The following is a 17,649-nucleotide window of genomic DNA, read 5'->3' on the forward strand; positions in this document are numbered from 1 at the left end:
GTGGAAACTATTTTAAAGAGCAAAATTACAGAACATATAGATAAATATGGCTTAATGGGATACAGATTTACCCAAGGGAAGTATTGCCTCACAAATCTTCTCCATTTTTATGAAAGGGGTAATAAATGTGGATAAAGGTGAGCCAGTAGATGTGATGTATTTCGATTTTCAGAAGACGTTTGACAAAGTCCCTCCTGAGAGGCTTTGAAGAAAATTAAAAAGTCATGGGATAGGAGGCGATATACATTTGTGGATTGCAAACTGGTTAAAAGACAGGAAATAGAGTATGAGTAAATGACCAGTTTTCTCAGTGGAAGGGAGTGGGCAGCTTAGGGATCTGTACTTGGACCCGTGCCTTTTGATATATTTATAAATGATCTGGAAAGGGGAACGACGAGTGAGGTGATCAAATTTGCAGATGACATAAAATTATACAGAGTGGTTAAATCACAAGCGGATTGTGATAAATTGCAGGAGGACCTTGTGAGAATGGAAGATTGGGCATCCAAATGGCAGATGAAATTTAATGTGGACAAGTGCAAGGTGATGCACATTGGGAAAAATAACCCTTTCTGTAGTTACACGATGTTAGGTTCCATATTAGGATCTACCACCCAGGAAAAAGATCTAGGCATCATAGTGGATAATACTTTAAAATTGTCGGCTCATTGTGCTGCAGCAGTCAAAAAAGCAAACAGAATGTTAGGAATTATAAGAGTGGGGAATAATAAACGATAATGTCATAATGCCTCTGTATTGCTTCATGGTGAAACTGCACCTTGAAAACTGTGTTCATTTCTGGTTTCTGCATTTCAAAAAAGATATAGATATACTCCAATGAGGAAAGCCTAAAGAGGTTAGGACTTTTCAGCTTGGAGAAGAGATGGCTGAGGGGGGATATAATAGAGGTGTTTAAAATCATGAGAGGTCTAGAACGGGTAGATGTGAATTGATTATTTACTCTTTCAGATAATAGAAAGACTAGGGGGCACTCCAAGAAGTTAGCATGTGGCACATTTAAAACTAATCGGAGAAAGTTATTTGTTAAATTTCTCTGATAATGTCATCATTAAACAGTGAATTTTAAAAGAGTTGCATGTTTATAAATGAGCACATGCATGCACAAAAGGCAAAATTTTCAAAAGGATTTACATGTGTAAATGTAACTACTATCGTAGCAATTTTTAAAAGCCATTTTCTATGTAAAGTGCACTTATGTGGGTAAATCCTATGCACAATTCAATGGCATATATTGTAGCAATTTTTAAATGTCCACTTTCATGGGTAAAGTGCATTTACACATGAAAAACCCATTTTTAGCACATTAATGCTTTTGAAAATCAGGCCCATATAGTGCATATTCTCTTAAGTGCTATTTTACAAACCTCAACCATGCACATAGAAACATAGAAACATAGAAATGACGGCAGAAGAAGACCAAACGGCCCATCCAGTCTGCCCAGCAAGCTTCACACATTTTTTCTCTCATACTTATCTGTTTCTCTTAGCTCTTGGTTCTATTTCCCTTCCACCCCCACCATTGAAATATCTAGCTTGATTAGTTAGGGGTAGTAGGGGTGTGTGAATAAATTTGCTCATATAAAAAAGGGGTGGGCCAAAGGCGTTCCAGGATGGGGCCAACATTTATACACATAATGTGCTATTTTAAAACCTGTGAACGTGACGTGCATATGGCTATTACCTGCACATATTTACACCTGCTAATTATCTCATGTAAGTCAGAATAAAACTCATTATAGCCAAAAACTGACTGGGTGAGGGGTCTGGGTAAACTTCACAGAAGTGAGACTAATTGGTGTGTAGTTCCCAGCCTCCTCCTTACTTCCATTTTTACGAATAGGAACCATATCTGCCCTTTTCCAGTCTTTCGGAACTGCTCCAGACTCTAAAGAAACATTGAAAAGGTCAGCCAGCGGAGCTGCCAAAATATCTCTAAGGTCCCTTAATACCCTTGGTTGTGTCCCAACCAGTCCTATCACCTTATCTACTTGAAGTTTAGTTAGCATCTTACAAACACACTGTTCTGAAAATCGAGTAATATTTACCTTACTTCCAGTCTTATTTGTGTTTGTTTTATATGGTGCAGCTCCAGGCCCTTCCACAGTGAACACCGAACAGCTAACTCAAGTCCTCCCAGTTACACCCCCAGAACACCCCAGCTTAGCCAGCTAAACGTTAGCCGGCTATCATATTAGCGAGCTAGAATTTAGCCAGATAAGTGCCCAAATATTTATTTAGCCGGTTAACTCCTGAGTTAGCTAGCTAAATGCTTTTGAATAAGGCCTTCTTAGTGCTATTAAGTGGGCACTTTAACCTACAGGAAAGGGAGTTGTTCTTGGGGGTGGACATGGAGTGAGGTTTTGGAACTTCATGCATAATTTTGGATTTTCAAAAGTATATGCATATTTTTAGTAAAACAAAAACTCAGATGCACCAATTAGCAGGTGTAAATGTAATTTCCCTTAGGTAATTTTCAAAATTAGTGCAAAGTCTGCAGGTAAATAGTGCCTGCAGCCAGTCAGAAAATTACCCCCTGAATATTTTAGCCTGCGTAAGCTAGAAAGAACTTTATGTGCATTTTAGGGCATAGTCCTCTTAGTACTGTGTAAACATTTACAAAACCCTAAAATAATTGTGCACCTTTGTATTGTGCAAGATGAAGCCCGTTATCAACTGGCAAGTTATTAGGGATGTGCAATTGTTTAGGATGAATTAGGAAATTTCAATGAAATTGCCTAATTTGTCCTGGTTCGGGGAACCCGAAAACCGATCCAAATTTTCACGAAATTTTGGGTTAGTGCACGCTAACTTAAAATGTTAGAACGCACTAACTCCCGAATTACAAAAGTCCGAACCACGGGAAATACGAAATTTCCCGCAGCAGGTCGAAAACGAAAGGTTCGGGCTTTGCATATCTCTACAGGTTATGAGGGTATAAAAAGGGAGTGAGAGAGTTCCACCTCCTCCCCAACCAGTGCATATTCCCATGCACTCCCTCTGAACAATGCACCAGCTTCCACACCATAGACCTCCATTCACCCAGTCTCTTACCCTAGTATTAACAACTAGTTCCAGCTTTCTCGCAGCTTTCTCATTAGCTACAAAAACAGTAGCATTTTGCTGATCACAAACAACGAACATTGTAAACCCTTATGGAACTGATGTTACCACTGTTATTACATGAAATGGGCAAAATGGGCTCTCCTGTGTCACCTCCCAGAGACCAGGGAATGGGACTCTAAAAGAAATGCCTCAGACTTTGATTGCTTGTACTGAAACATAGAGGAAACATTATTCACTTTTTTTTGTGATCTGTACCATTTTTGTTTTTCTGTCATTTTATTTATTTATTTATTTATTGTCGATTACTTCTAGTTGGTCAGTGGGTAATTGGAGTTCTTGCAGTCAGTCCTGTGGGATAGGAGAACAGCTACGGGAGGTCCAGTGTGTACAAAAGAACTACCACAAGCTGGAGGATGTGGCAGGTTACCTGTGCCCTAAGCCTATCCCTGCTAGTAGGCAGCTATGCAACACCCAGAACTGTCCACCTGAATGGAGTGTGGGACCATGGTCAGAGGTAAGTCCAACATGATTAAATAACTTAGCAATTTTGTATGGCATTTTAGTTATAGCAAACTAAAAGAGGACAAGGTAAATCATGAGACAAATATCCAGCCAAAGCCTATGGAGGCTTGGCTCTGCCACCTCCCCTTAACAACTTATCAATAAATCTGACTTCAGGGCTTACACTGCTTCTTTTAATACCATGTCCCTTCTTTGGCCATATTTAGCCCCCTCTACCCCATCAAAAAAAGCAACATTTTTTGAGGTTGCTTTTAAATCTTAATTCCTGGCTCCTCCTGTTCCTAAACCTTGTTGACTTTTAACCATGTTTACTGTAATAAACACATTTCCCGAAGACTCTTCTTTATCTTATCTGTGTGTCTTGACTGGACTGTAAGCTCCATATATCTTACGTGTTTTTGTCTAGCACTGTCTATGTCTAGTAGCACTATAGGAATGATGAGTAGTAGTAGTAATAGGAGTAATAAAGGATCAGAGTTATCAAAGATTGTTCTTATACGAGAGGGAGAACACCCTCAAAGAAAAGAGGCTCAATGTGTCTGACGTTTTATATGATGGGGTAAACATGGGTGATTGTTATGATGTTTGTAATCATAGCAATGAAAACGTGTTTTCTTTTTCTTACAAAATTAGAACTTAAATATCATAAAAGTATCTTGTGAAATTAGAGGACAGTAATAATTAATACAGATTAATATTCATAAAAGCATAACAAGGATAACTATCCTGCTAAGGTTAGCATAAGCTACCAGAGTTGCTGTCAGGGTATTGCTTTGACAGCAACATTGGTAACTTATACCAGTGTTTCCCAACCTTCTCAAGCCTAAGGCACACATACATTTACAAAACTGTTGTGTGGCGTCCCACCTTCCAGGAAGCAGTCAGTGCAGACATAGAGAGGACTCATATGGCCAAAAAAAGAGATAGGTAAGCACTGAAAGCCCCACCATTCTCTCTTCCAAATTTTAAAACAAAGTGGTGGTGGGGGGGGGGGGGGGTGGCAGAGACACACAGGGACTCAGCACAATGGATCAGCTCCCCCTACATACAAGTGCAGGGCAAGAGAGACATCAGGGTGATGCAGGCAGCTGGCTCGGACAGTTACCTTGGCTGCCGCATGAGGCTGCAAGAGCTCCTCTACTGCTGCTGCTCCCAGCATGCAGAATAAGTTGTATCCAGTGCTCAGTGCATGCTCTCCCTGTCTCATTTAGCCTGGGAGTAAGAGAAGTTGGAAAGACTCAAAAGAGACAGCTCAGGAAGTGCTGTGTTTACTGTGCTTGCAGAACAAAGCAGGGCCTAGCTATCCATTCCAGTTCATGCTGTAGTTAGGAAGAAGAAGCATGTATGGTTACACATGTTCTCAGAAAGGGGATCCTACATGCTTAAGAGCCACCGCTGGTGCCTCTTCTTGCTGTGAGCTGCTGAGAGCAGAGCCCAAGTGCTGGTCTGGGTCTGAGCATTAGACGGAGGTGACTATTCCATGGCACATCTGCTCAGGTCTGAAGGCACACTGGTTGGGAAACCCTGAACTTATACTACCAGGGTTGCTGTCAAAGCAATAATGGACATGCAGGTTCTAAGCTCCCTACAGCGATAAGGGGCTTAGGGAGTTCTGGGTGGAATGGGAGGTTTAGGACACTGGGGGGAGGGAAATGTGGGGCTTCTGGAGAGGGCAACTCAATTTGTATTTTGTGATTTCTGGGGGGGAGGAGTGGAAAGGCTTTTCTGGCCTATAGGCACCTTACATGTATATATTTTGGGGGGAAATCAACTGGTAGAGCCTTCTTTTGTTTCACTAGGGTAGGGGAGAGGGAGTTTGAACAGGCTGGCAGGCCCACTCATTTTTTTAAAACTGTACATTGCTACTTAACTGGCTATAATCTTTAAGGTTAAAGTTATCCGGGAACATGTTCCCAGTGAACTTTAACCGTGCTCTTACCAGTGTCTAGAGTTAGTCAAACTCCAAATATCAGATTTAGTCAGATAAGTTATCTGACTAATTCAGCTCTGCCCTGAACATTCCTGAAACACCTCCCACTTATCCAGATAATGACTTAACTGGATAAACCTTTTTCAGATAACTGGCAACAATATTCAAAATTCAGCATCAATCTATATAACTCAAAAGCTAGCCAGGTAAATGCCTTTGAATATCGACCTCATAATATCTGTGTGAGCTGAGTAATATTCTAACAGGGGAAGTGCTGGTGAGCACTAAGAAGATTGTTGCTTAATCGGACCTGATGAGGTTCATCCCAGGATACTGAGGGAGCTCAGAGATGTGCTGGCGGGTCCGCTGTGTGACCTGTTCAATAGATCCTTAGAAACAGGAGTGGTGCCGAGTGATTGGAGAAGAGCTGTGGTGGTTCCGCTTCACAAGAGTGGGAACAAAGAGGAGGCTGGTAACTACAGACCGGTTAGCCTCACTTCGGTGGTGGGAAAAGTAATGGAGACACTGTTGAAAGAGAGAATAGTGAACTATCTACAGTCGGGAGAATTGCTGGACCAGAGGCAGCATGGATTCACCAGGGGAAGATCCTGTCAGACAAATCTGATTGACTTTTTTGACTGGGTAACCAAAGAATTGGATCAAGGAAGAGCGCTCGATGTCATCTACTTGGATTTCAGCAAAGCTTTTGATACTGTCCCGCACAGGAGACTGGTGAATAAAATGAGAAGCTTAGGAGTGAGTGCCGAGGTGGTGACCTGGATTGCAAACTGGTTGACGGACAGAAGACAATGTGTGATGGTAAATGGAGCTCTCTCTGAAGAGAGGGAGGTTTTAAGTGGTGTACCACAAGGATCGGTGTTGGGACCGGTCCTGTTCAATATATTTGTGAGCGACATTGCGGACGGGATAGAAAGTAAGGTTTGTCTTTTTGCGGATGACACTAAGATCTGCAACAGAGTGGACACGCCGGAAGGAGTGGAGAGAATGAGACGGGATTTAAGGAAGCTGGAAGAGTGGTCGAAGATATGGCAGCTGAGATTCAATGCCAAGAAGTGCAGAGTCATGCATATGGGGAGTGGAAATCCGAATGAACTATATTCGCTGGGGGGAGAAGGGCTGATGTGCACAGAGCAGGAGAGAGACCTTGGGGTGATAGTGTCTAATGATATGAAGTCTGTGGAACAATGTGACAAGGCGATAGCAAAAGCCAGAAGAATGCTGGGCTGCATAGAGAGAGGAATATCGAGTAAGAAAAGGGAAGTGATTATCCCCTTGTACAGGTCCTTGGTGAGGCCTCACCTGGAGTACTGTGTTCAGTTCTGGAGACCGTATCTACAAAGAGACAAGGACAAGATGGAAGCGGTACAGAGAAGAGCGACCAGGAAGGTGGAGGGTCTTCATCGGATGACATACGAGGAGAGATTGAACAATCTAAATATGTACTCCCTGGAGGAAAGGAGGAGCAGGGGTGATATGATTCAGACTTTCAGATACTTGAAAAACTTTAATGATCCAAAGACAATGACAAACCTTTTCCATCGGAAAAAAATCAGCAGAACCAGAGGTCACGAGCTGAGGCTCCGGGGAGGAAGACTAAGAACCAATGTCAGGAACTATTTCTTCACGGAAAGGGTGGTGGATGCCTGGAATGCCCTTCCGGAGGAAGTGGTGAAGTCTAAAACTGTGAACGACTTCAAAGGGGCGTGGGATAAAAACTGTGGATCCATCAAGTCTAGAGGGCGTGAATAAAGAGGAGGCATTCAAACACTGCACGGAGCGGCAGTAGCCACAGAGGCATTCACGGAGCGGAATGCCAGTGGCCAGTAGTTGGTGTTCCACCTTCACAGAGCGGAAGGATGGAGGGCTGCTATCTCAAAACATAAAAAAATAAAAACAGGGGTGGGTAAGAGTATGGGGTAAGGGTGTGGCCTGCTTGTTACAGCGGTTGCTACCCCTAATTGAGCTGGACGTTCACTTGGATGCAGTTACGGCACTGCTCTCTAAATTGGTGACGGGGGGGAGGGGAATTAGGGCTGGAGGGTACTGGAAGCCAATAGTAACAGGTGAGAGAGAAAAAAGGGGAAAAAAATGGATAAAGTGCGTAGCTTGCTGGGCAGACTAGATGGGCCTGGAATGCCCTTCTGGAGGAAGTGGTGAAGTCTAAAACTGTGAACGACTTCAAAAGGGCATGGGATAAACACTGTGGATCCATCAAGTCTAGAGGGCGTGAATAAGGAGGAAGCATTCAAACACTGCATGGAGCGGCAGTAGCCACAGAGGCATTCACGGAGCGGGATGCCAGTGGCCAGTAGTTGGTGTTCCACCTTCACGGAGCGGAAGGATGGAGGGCTGCTATCTCAAAAAAAATAAAAAATAAAAAAATAAAAACAGGGGTGGGTAAGAGTATGGGGTAAGGGTGTGGCCTGCTTGTTACAGCGGTTGCTACCCCTAATTGAGCTGGACGTTCACTTGAATGCAGATACGGCGCTGCTCTCTAAATTGGTGGTGGGGTGGAGGGGAATTAGGGCTGGAGGGTACTGGAAGCCAATAGTAACAGGTGGGAGAGAAAAAAAAGGGGAAAAAAATGGATAAAGTGCGTAGCTTGCTGGGCAGACTAGATGGGCCGTTTGGTCTTCTTCTGCCGTCATTTCTATGTTTCTATGTTTCAGAACTCCTTGCCTTTTCTGCTTCTACTCCTGCCCATCTTGCTGTACAAATTTTCTGCACTGCTAAAACTACTCCACAGAATGTCGAATTCCAAATCTGGGAAGATTGAGGCGGCTTGTGAGCTCGCTTCTGTGACTGAATGAACAAAACATGACCCTCCATTCCCGGAGAAAGACCCAGCAAGCAGAACATCTACTGCTCAGAATTCGATCCTCGCTGAACTACAACACTGGACACGGAAACCACCTGTGTTATTAAAAATTGGAACTTTCGAATTTGGTTGCTAATGTTGCTGCCTTATCCCCACATATTGATACACTAGAACGTAGAATGGATACTTGTGAAGAAGCAAAGGCTGGAATACAAGACTTAATGCACAAATATACTGCTCTGCAGTGTGACTTTGAAGATTTGTCTAACAGCAATAGACGAAATAGCATCCGCATCCTCGGTATGCCTGAGGGCAGAGAAGGCTCCGATATACTACCTTTTCTCACGCATTTAATATCTGCAAGTCTGGATAGACACTTCGATCCTCCGCTCGAGATCAAGCGGGCCCACTGCACTCCATTGTGACAGTAACTTCATGCATCACACCCGAGGCCTATTATTCTCAAAATCTTAAGATATCTGCAAGTTCTAGTGATATTGGAGTCCACTAAGGCTAAATCACTGATTATATTTGATACCATGTGCCTTACCTTCGTTCCCGACCTAGCAAAAACCATGGCTGCTCGTCGCAAGTCTTTTCTGGGCCTGTGTCTGTGCCTTCACAACATGGGCGCTCAGTACGACCTCCTTTATCTGGCACGGATGCAGGTAATGCACAACAACTCTACACATTTCTATGAGGATCCATCTGAGTTGGCCACTTAACTTAATAGCCTGAGACTGTCCTCCTCAATGACCACCTGAAGATCAGGCTTGTACTATTGCCTTCTCTTCTTTGTTGACGTCATGATGTTTGCATTACTGTGGAACTGTTTGGCAACATGTTTTTTATATTTTCTTTTCCCTCCCTTTTTGCAATATCATGCCGCTATCACTTTTTCCTTGTCTATTTTCAGTGGCGCCTGGTCAATTTATTCTTTTTGTTCCTCTCTATTATCGGAGGTGCATTTTTTCTTATTATGCCATCTTTACCTTTTTCTAACATGCCATAACCTCCGGAGATGAGATATTGCCTCAATATTGTTTTCCTTTTTTCCTCGCCAGTAATTTTTCTACTATTACACTGACTTTAATCCGACTTTATCTCTCCATGCCATGTACTGAGATGTAGCAGTTCTTTATATCATGCTTTTCAAATGTTTCTTTTATTTGACTCTCTCTGCATGGAATTTGAATTTAGCTGTATTATGTCTATGGCTGTTTGGCTTTATTGGAATAGTTTCCCTTATCCCAGCTCTCATTCTTCCCTCACTGATTTTTGTTTTCTCATGGGCAGAGATTTCTGCTGTTCCTTTCCATGTTGGAGATCTGAGCTGCCTATTTCCTTGCCCCATCAACTCCATCTGAATTTTTCCTCCTAGGAATTGTGTTGCGCATCCCGTCTGCATTAGGCCCATGCCTGGGCCTGCTCACCTTGCTCCTGCACTGTCAGGCCCGGGCCGTCCTCTCCTGCTGCCAGTGCCTACCATCCGCGGCGCTCCAAGGTGGCATCTCCCAGGCCCTCCACGTCAGGCCTAGCTCCATGCCAGGGCGCAGCGTCCTCTACGGCTCTGGCCCCACCTCTAGTCACGCATGCGCGGACCTCCCAGCTCTTTGAAGGGCCAAGGATGGGAACCAGCTCTGCGGCACAGCCTGATGATGTGTTCCTGCATCCTTCCCAGGTAGTACTCTTATGGACTGATCTCTGGTACTGACCTCTGCCTGCCTGACCATCCTCTTGCCTGCCACCTGGAACTGACCTCTGCCTGCCTGACCACTCTCTTGCCTGCCACCTGGAACTGACCTCTGCCTGCCTGACCATTCTCCTGTCTGCTGCCTGGAACTGACCTCTGCCTGCCTGACCATTCTCTTGTTTGCCGCCTGGAACTGACCTTCGCTTGCCTTGACTACGCTCGGACTGACCTTGGTATTGACCCCTGCTTTGGTTGATCACTTCTGGACTGATACTCTGGCTCTGACCCTGCGCTTCACTCGGACACTCTCTTCTGGCCTACTGTGACTACCAGACCAACCTGCTGGGAATCCACTCGTAGCTTCCACCCGACTAGACCCACAGGCGCTGCCTGTCTTGCCCGGAGAATCTTCCTTAACTGTGACCTCCCTGAGGTCTCCGGAGCTTCCATTTTGGGTCTAGTCCATCCTATCTGCATCAGCTGCGCACCCTTGCTCGTGGTGGGCACACCTCTCCGCTGCTTCTCCGGGAGACCATCTGAGGCCAACCTAAGTCCAGGCGGCCCGGAACCCAAGGGCTCAACCTGCAGAAACCCCGGACTGTTATTGGTTAAGCTCCAGTTAGCCTCTGTCTCCTCGTGTGCTCCGCCTCCTGGTGGCAGGCGCTGTCTGGGTCCAACCAATCCTGCACCAGGCCAAGGGTCCACCTTCAGCGCAACAGATTGTTTTGCGAAATTTTTCATTTTCTTTTGTTATCCTTCCTTCCCCTCCCCCTGGATCTTTGCATTTTTTATTTACATGTCCTCCTGCCACTAATCTAACACCCAGTTTATTTGTGACTCCTATCCTTATGTTTTGGTACACCACAGCCACCCATTGATTCTTCTTATTCCTAATGATAGCTGATTTACATTTATTTACCTTCAATGTGAATGGCCTCAATCATTGCATCAAGCACAAAAAGCTCCTTGCCCGTCTTAAGTCACTGCACCCACATATTGTCTTTTTATAGGAAACCCATTTATCTCATGCTGAGTCCCTCAAGCTCAAGCAAGATTGGGTTGGACAAGTTTTGGGGTTTTTTTTTGCTTCTGCGGTTCATAAGTCACTGTCCCTACACTGTCCCTACAACTTATTCAACTGACTTCAGATCCAGGAGCTCGCTGGGTGGCCGCAGTTGTGTCCATCTACAACACTCAGCTATTGCTATTAAATGTTTATGCTCCCAATGTTGATGTTTCCACCTTTTACAGTGAAGTTCTTACTGTATTGCATATGCATGCTCACATTCCTGTCATCATGGGAGGAGATTTTAACCAGCCTCTTGACTTAATCATGGACTGACAGTCTGCTGCCCCTCCCAGGTCCTCTATGTCCCATGCAGCTGTAAAGAGTCTCATCTCTTCTTACCATCTTGTTGATCCCTGGAGATTGTTACACCCCATAGATAAAGATTTTACCTTATTTCCTTCCCTCATCATTCTTATTCCTGCATAGATTACTTTTACATTTCTAGTTCCTTAATGCACTCAGCATTCTCCTCTAAAATTTCTTCTAATCTATTGTCTGATCATGCTATAGTCTCTCTATCTATCTAGATGATCCCACTTTTATGTCTAAAATTTCTGCTTTTGTTGGCGAGTTTTTTACCCTTCATACCTCCGCAGAACTCTCGCAACAAACAGGGGAAGCCCTCAAGGCTACCCTGTGAGGTGAGATTTTTGCCTTTTCGGCCCACTCCCGCAAGGCCATCCAGACTCAACTCATTGATCTAGAGTGCCAAATTTCATGCTTAGAATTGGCTCAAATCCAGTCACTAGATGCCACTCTACTGCAACAACTGTATAGATTAAAATACTAATATAACACCCTCTTTAGCAACCTAGCGGGTAAAGCTATCTTTCTTCAGAAGTTCAGATATTATTCAGAGCAAAATAATTCCAGAAGAATACTGTAATGCCAGTGAATTGCTGCTCTTAAGTCTCTCACAGGGGTAGTACTTTCCACCTAAAAGAAATTCTTTGAGTTTCAGAAATATTATCTTTCTCTTTACACTTCTGAGCCTCGCCATGACTCTTCCCTCATTTCCTAATTTCTCTCCACGCTGGAACATCCTACTTTAACTTCAGTAGATCAGGAAAGATAGACCGATCACCTAATCTCTGAACTTTTTGACAGGCTCCAAGGGGCCAAGATATTTACTAAATTAGACCTCAGAGGAGCATATAACTTGGTCAGGATATGCCGGGACTATGAATGGTAAACCGCATTTAACACCTGTGACGGCCATTTTGAATATTTAGTAATTCCGTTCGGCTTCTGCAACGCCACGGCAGTATTTCAGAATATGATGAACGAAATCTTCAGAGATATGCTCTACAGTTGCATAGTGGTATATTTGGATAACATTCTGGTTTTTTCACGAGACCTTCAAAGCCACCACTTGTGCATCGCCAACGTCTTACAACACCTGAGAGATAACCAGTTATATGCCAAACTGGAGAAATGCTCCTTTCACCAGGAGACTGTGTCCTTTCTCGGCTATGTGGTATTGAGTCAGGGGTTCCAAATGGATCCACAAAAGACTAAGTGTATTCAGGATTGGCTTCAACCCACAGGTCGTAAAGCACTTTGAAAATTCCTGGGTTTCACTAATTACTAGAGGTCATTCATCCACCATTATTCTACACTGTCTACCCCACTCACAGTTATGACTCGAAAGGGAGCCAATCCCTCCCAGTGATCATCTGAAGCCGTGACCGCCTTCCAAGAACTCAAGGAGGTATTCCTATGAGAACCATGCTTATGTCACCAAGATCCCCGACGACCCTTCATCGTCAAAGTAGACGCTTCAGACGTCAGTGTTGGTGCATTCCTCAGCCAGCATTCAGCCAATCACACCATGCATCCATGTTCATTCTTCTCCTGATGCTTCTCACCTGCAGAGTTTAATTATGGAATCGGGGACAAGGAATTACTGGAGATTAAATTAGCCTTCGAGGAGTGGCGTCCCTGGCTCGAGGGAGCACAGCACCAAATCACAGTTTACACTGACCACAAGAACCTCTATTCAAATATAATACAGCAACTGGGATAACTAACTATGCTTAATTGCATAAGTAGTGATACAATAGGCAGGAAAAGGAAAGTAATGCTGTTTCTGTATAAGTCATTAGTGAGATCCCAGGTTGAGTACTCTGTTAATTCTGGAGGCCTTACCCTCATATAAAGATGATGGAAATGGCTCAGAAAAGGGCTACTAAAAGGCTTATACCACAAACTCTAAAGAGATCCTGAAAGCACGCAAAATGTACCGTACTCACTGGGAGAAAGAAGGGAAAGAGGGATATGACCGAAACATTCACATATTTGACAGGCTTTAATCAAGTAGAGGAAGCTGACATTTTTCATGGAAATGGAAATTTCAATTTGCAATGTGCACTACGTTAGCCATCAAGCTAGGTTGAGAGAACATTGTACAAATCTTATCTTTTTGTGAGTTTCCTCACTCCGAAGGACATCAAATCTTCACAAGAGTGTGAAATCCAGCCCCGGACTCCTCCTCAGTCCCTCCCCTTTTAAAAATTTGCTTCGCACCATGCGTTATGGTGCTTATCGCATGTGTTGAGGCATTTTTGCATTAAGGCATTTTTCGCATGCGAAAATGCCTTAATGCATGCAAAAATGCCATAACGCAATTTGATAAATGACCCTATTAGATTGTAAGGCCTCGGGGAATATGAAAATATCTATACTACATGAATACAGAGACATGATGGCAGAAAAAGACTGTATAGCCCAATTAACTTAGCTTTATAATATCCATCACTTCCTTAGAGATCCCCTTATTTATCCCGCGCTTTCTTGAATTCACGTACTGTTTTTGACTCAACCACTTCCACTGGGAAGCTGTTCCATGAATTCACCACCCTCTTTGTAAAGAAATATTTCTTAAGATTACTCTTGAGCCTACCCCTTTTCATCCCATGACCCCTCATTCTAGAGTTTCCTTTCAATTAGAAAAGGCTCAATCCCTGTGCATGAAAGCATATGAGATATTTAAATGTCTCTGTCATATCTCCCCTATCTCCCCTTTCCTCTAAGGTATACATATTTAGATCTTTAAAATATATTTTAAAATGAAGACAACCACTGGCTATTTTACTAGCCATCCTCTGGATCAACTCCATCCTGTTTATATCTTTTTGAAGGTGCTCCAGAATTCTACACAGTATTCCAAATGAGGTCAAATCGGTAACCTATACAGGGGCAGTATCACCTCCCTTTTTCTGCTGACCATTTCTCTCCCTATGCATCCAAGTATCTTTCTGGCTTTTGCCATTGCTTTATCCACTTGTTTGACCACCTTAAGATCATCAAATACAATCACCCTCAGTTTGCAATTTTCCTCCAATACTGTTCCTATCCCTTGGGTTTTTGAAGCCTAACTGCATTACTCTGCATTTTTTAGCATTAAATCTTAGCTGGCAGAACCTAGACCACTCCTTGAGCTTCATTAAATCCCTCTTCATGTTTTCCACACTTTTCTGGCTGTCCACCCAGATTTTGGTATAATTGGTAAAAAAAAACAAACCTTTCTTAACAATCCTTCCACTATGTGGCTCATGAAAATGTTGAAAAGAACTGGTGAATGACCAATCCCTGACACACATTGCTAGTAACACCCCTCAATCTCCATTTACCACTATCCTTTGTCACGTCAGGATTCATACCAAGAGCATTCAATTTATTTATGTCTGCTATACAGAACCATATGAAAGTCCTTATCAAGTAAACTACATCTAGCTCTCAGCCTCTCTCCCTTGATCCAGCTGTCTGGTTATCTAATCAAAGAAATTGATCAGATTCATCTGACAAGATTTACCTCTGGTAAAACCTTTCTGCTTCGGATCTTGCAGTCCATCGGATTCCAAAAACTGCACTATCCTCTGTTTTAGCATCAATTCCATTCATTTTCTCACCACACAGATCAGACTAACTGGTTTATATTTCCCAACCTCCTCCTTACTTTCACTTTTATGAATAGGTACTATATATCCAACCATCTTAAGTCCTCTGGAACCATTCCAGACTCTAAAGAAGCATTGGAAAAATCAACTAGTGGAGCTGCCAGGACATCTCTAAGTTCCCTTGGTACTTTCGGCTGTATCCCATCCAGCCCCATCGCCTTATCTACTTTAAGTTTAATAACACAAGGAGTCAAGACCTGCACTCGGCTCAATACCCAGATCACCCCCCAAAGAACACATAACACCATTTATTTATTTTAGCTTTATAACAGGCTACAGTTTATTCACCAACCCATGCCCTAATAGACAACTAACATGGCAACTTAGCAATGATAACAAACAACCCCCCCCCCCATTGACTTCCCCCCAACCTCCCCCGAATGTTCTTCCACCTCGCCCCAGTGGTATAGCCCCCTCCATCCCCCCCCCCCCCCCCACAAATTTGTCCCACCTTGCTACCAGCGTGGGCAAACTTGGCCATGAGTTTTAGCCCCTCAGCTCACTGGCCATCCCATGTAGGAGCTCCACCCCCCCCCCCCCCACCCTTTAGCCCTTTTTAACCCCACATTCCTTCAACAATCCCTTGGGCTCGGTTTCTGCCACAAACAAGAGAGGAGCTTGCCGCCCTTGTTCACCCACTGTGGCCTCCAACCTACCTATTTTTTTTCTTTTGCAAAACCTTCTCCAACCCCTCCTGCCAATCATTATTTAACAGATTCATTCCAATCCATTCCAATGTCAGATAAATGGATTGCATCCCCTCAGAAAAAACCTTCATCCACCCCCCATGACCAACTATGTTGTACCCAAAATACCCCTTCATGAATCACCCATTTTCCAATTTGCTTGTTCATCTTGGGCACCCCTGACTTCCATAAAACACTAGGGATGTGCAGCAGGGACGGATTTGTCCCATTCGGTATTCGTATTCGTCGGGACCCAAATCCATTGCATCCATTCTCGGGGGACCCCGATCTGTTCATTAGTTACATATGTATTTGTTTCCCAAAAAAAACCCCATCCCAACCCTTTAAATTGAATTAACTACAACTCCCCACCCTCCTGACCCTCCCCCCCAGACTTGCCAAAAGTCCCTGGTGGTCCAGTGGGGGTCCTGGAGTGATCTCCTGCACTCGGGCTGCCGGCTGCCAGTATTCAAAATGGTGCTGATACCCTTTGACCTTACTATGTCACAGGGGCTACCAGTGCCATTGGTCGGCCCCTGTCACATGGTAGGAGCAATGGATGCCCGGCGCCATCTTGTGCTAAGGTCACAGGCTATCGGCCCATTTTGAATACCGGCAGCCGACTGCCCGAGTGCAGGAGATCGCTCCAGGACCCCCGCTAGACCACCAGGGACTTTTGGCAAGTCTTGGGGGGTCAGGAGGGTGGGGGTTTATTCATTAGTGATACGTTGTATTTGTGGGGGTTTGCCATAAGTTTCGCGACCCCCACGAATACAACGAATATGGCATAAACGTTGCGGATTACCAATATGTTGCAAACGAATGCACACCCCTATAAAACACCATCTTTGCACCACAACCTAACAATGATGTCCGACCAACCAATCTTAACTTGTGGCCAGCGAATGAGAATTTGAGACAAGTCTTTTTTCACACATGTAACCCACGCCCTACACATTTTAAACCCCACAATATTACCCCCAAATGCAAGAGTAATATATCGGGTACCCCCACAAGCCCTCCCTTTCCCACAAGAAGGATAGGAGCTCGTCCCACTCCATGCCATGCTTGCTGAACCAAGCAACGGTCACGTTCCAGCTCTCGAGATCAAGGTGCTCGCTATACGGTCTCTTCAAAGCCCATTGTTGTGCCCAGTGCACATAGGAGTGGCCCACAATCCAGATGTACTCCTGTTTTCCCGCCACCCTTCCGTGCTCTGTAAAGAGAAAAAACTATTATTTGCAGCACCACCAACCCCGCCCCCATGGCCCCTGTCCACCCTCCAACTCCTCCCCACTTCATCCCCAGGCAAACAGAAAAGTCTGATATCCTTTCTCCTTCCTTTAGTTTTTGTTTTTTTTTTCAACTGCACATAAGACAGGAAAGCCTTGAACTTCCACCTCCTTATTTCCTGTGTGCCCCCTCCTGATATGCCCTGTAGCAGCACCTACTAATTTACAAAGAATGCAAACTATACGTCTTTGCATCCTTCCCTGAGGCATGCACTGCCATCTGCAATACTCTTTAAAAAATAAAAAAAAAGGTATTTATATCTCTATGGGAGGCCCACCTAGTCACTCGAGGTTTAGGTATTAGTGTAGGGGTAAGGGGCCACTTTGACATTCAGAGTGAGACGTATGAACAGAACAGTGCTCTCTTGTGAAGATTTGATGACTTTCGGAGTGAGGAAACTCACCCAAAGATGAGATTTGTGCAATGTTCTCTCAACCTAGCTTGATGGACTCTCTACCTGGGTAACATCAAGCTAGGTTGAGAGAACATTGCACAAAAGTCATCAAATCTTCACAAGAGAGCACTGTTCTGTTCGTACATCTCACTTTGAATGTCAAAGTGGCCGCTCACAGAT

The 17,649-nt window shown here is 44.1% G+C and overlaps 1 protein-coding gene across 1 annotated transcript in view; it reads left to right on the forward strand.

The window, feature by feature from the left end:
* ADAMTS16 (ADAM metallopeptidase with thrombospondin type 1 motif 16) overlaps nt 1-17,649 on the forward strand; it is an 806,542-nt gene that overhangs the window by 713,872 nt on the left and 75,021 nt on the right. Inside the window, 1 exon segment of the mRNA XM_029589991.1 lies at nt 3,397-3,598. Coding sequence (XP_029445851.1) covers nt 3,397-3,598 — 202 coding nt within the window.

The sequence above is a fragment of the Rhinatrema bivittatum genome, chromosome 2 (assembly GCF_901001135.1).
Source record: "Rhinatrema bivittatum chromosome 2, aRhiBiv1.1, whole genome shotgun sequence".
Taxonomy (NCBI): Eukaryota; Metazoa; Chordata; class Amphibia; order Gymnophiona; family Rhinatrematidae; genus Rhinatrema; species Rhinatrema bivittatum.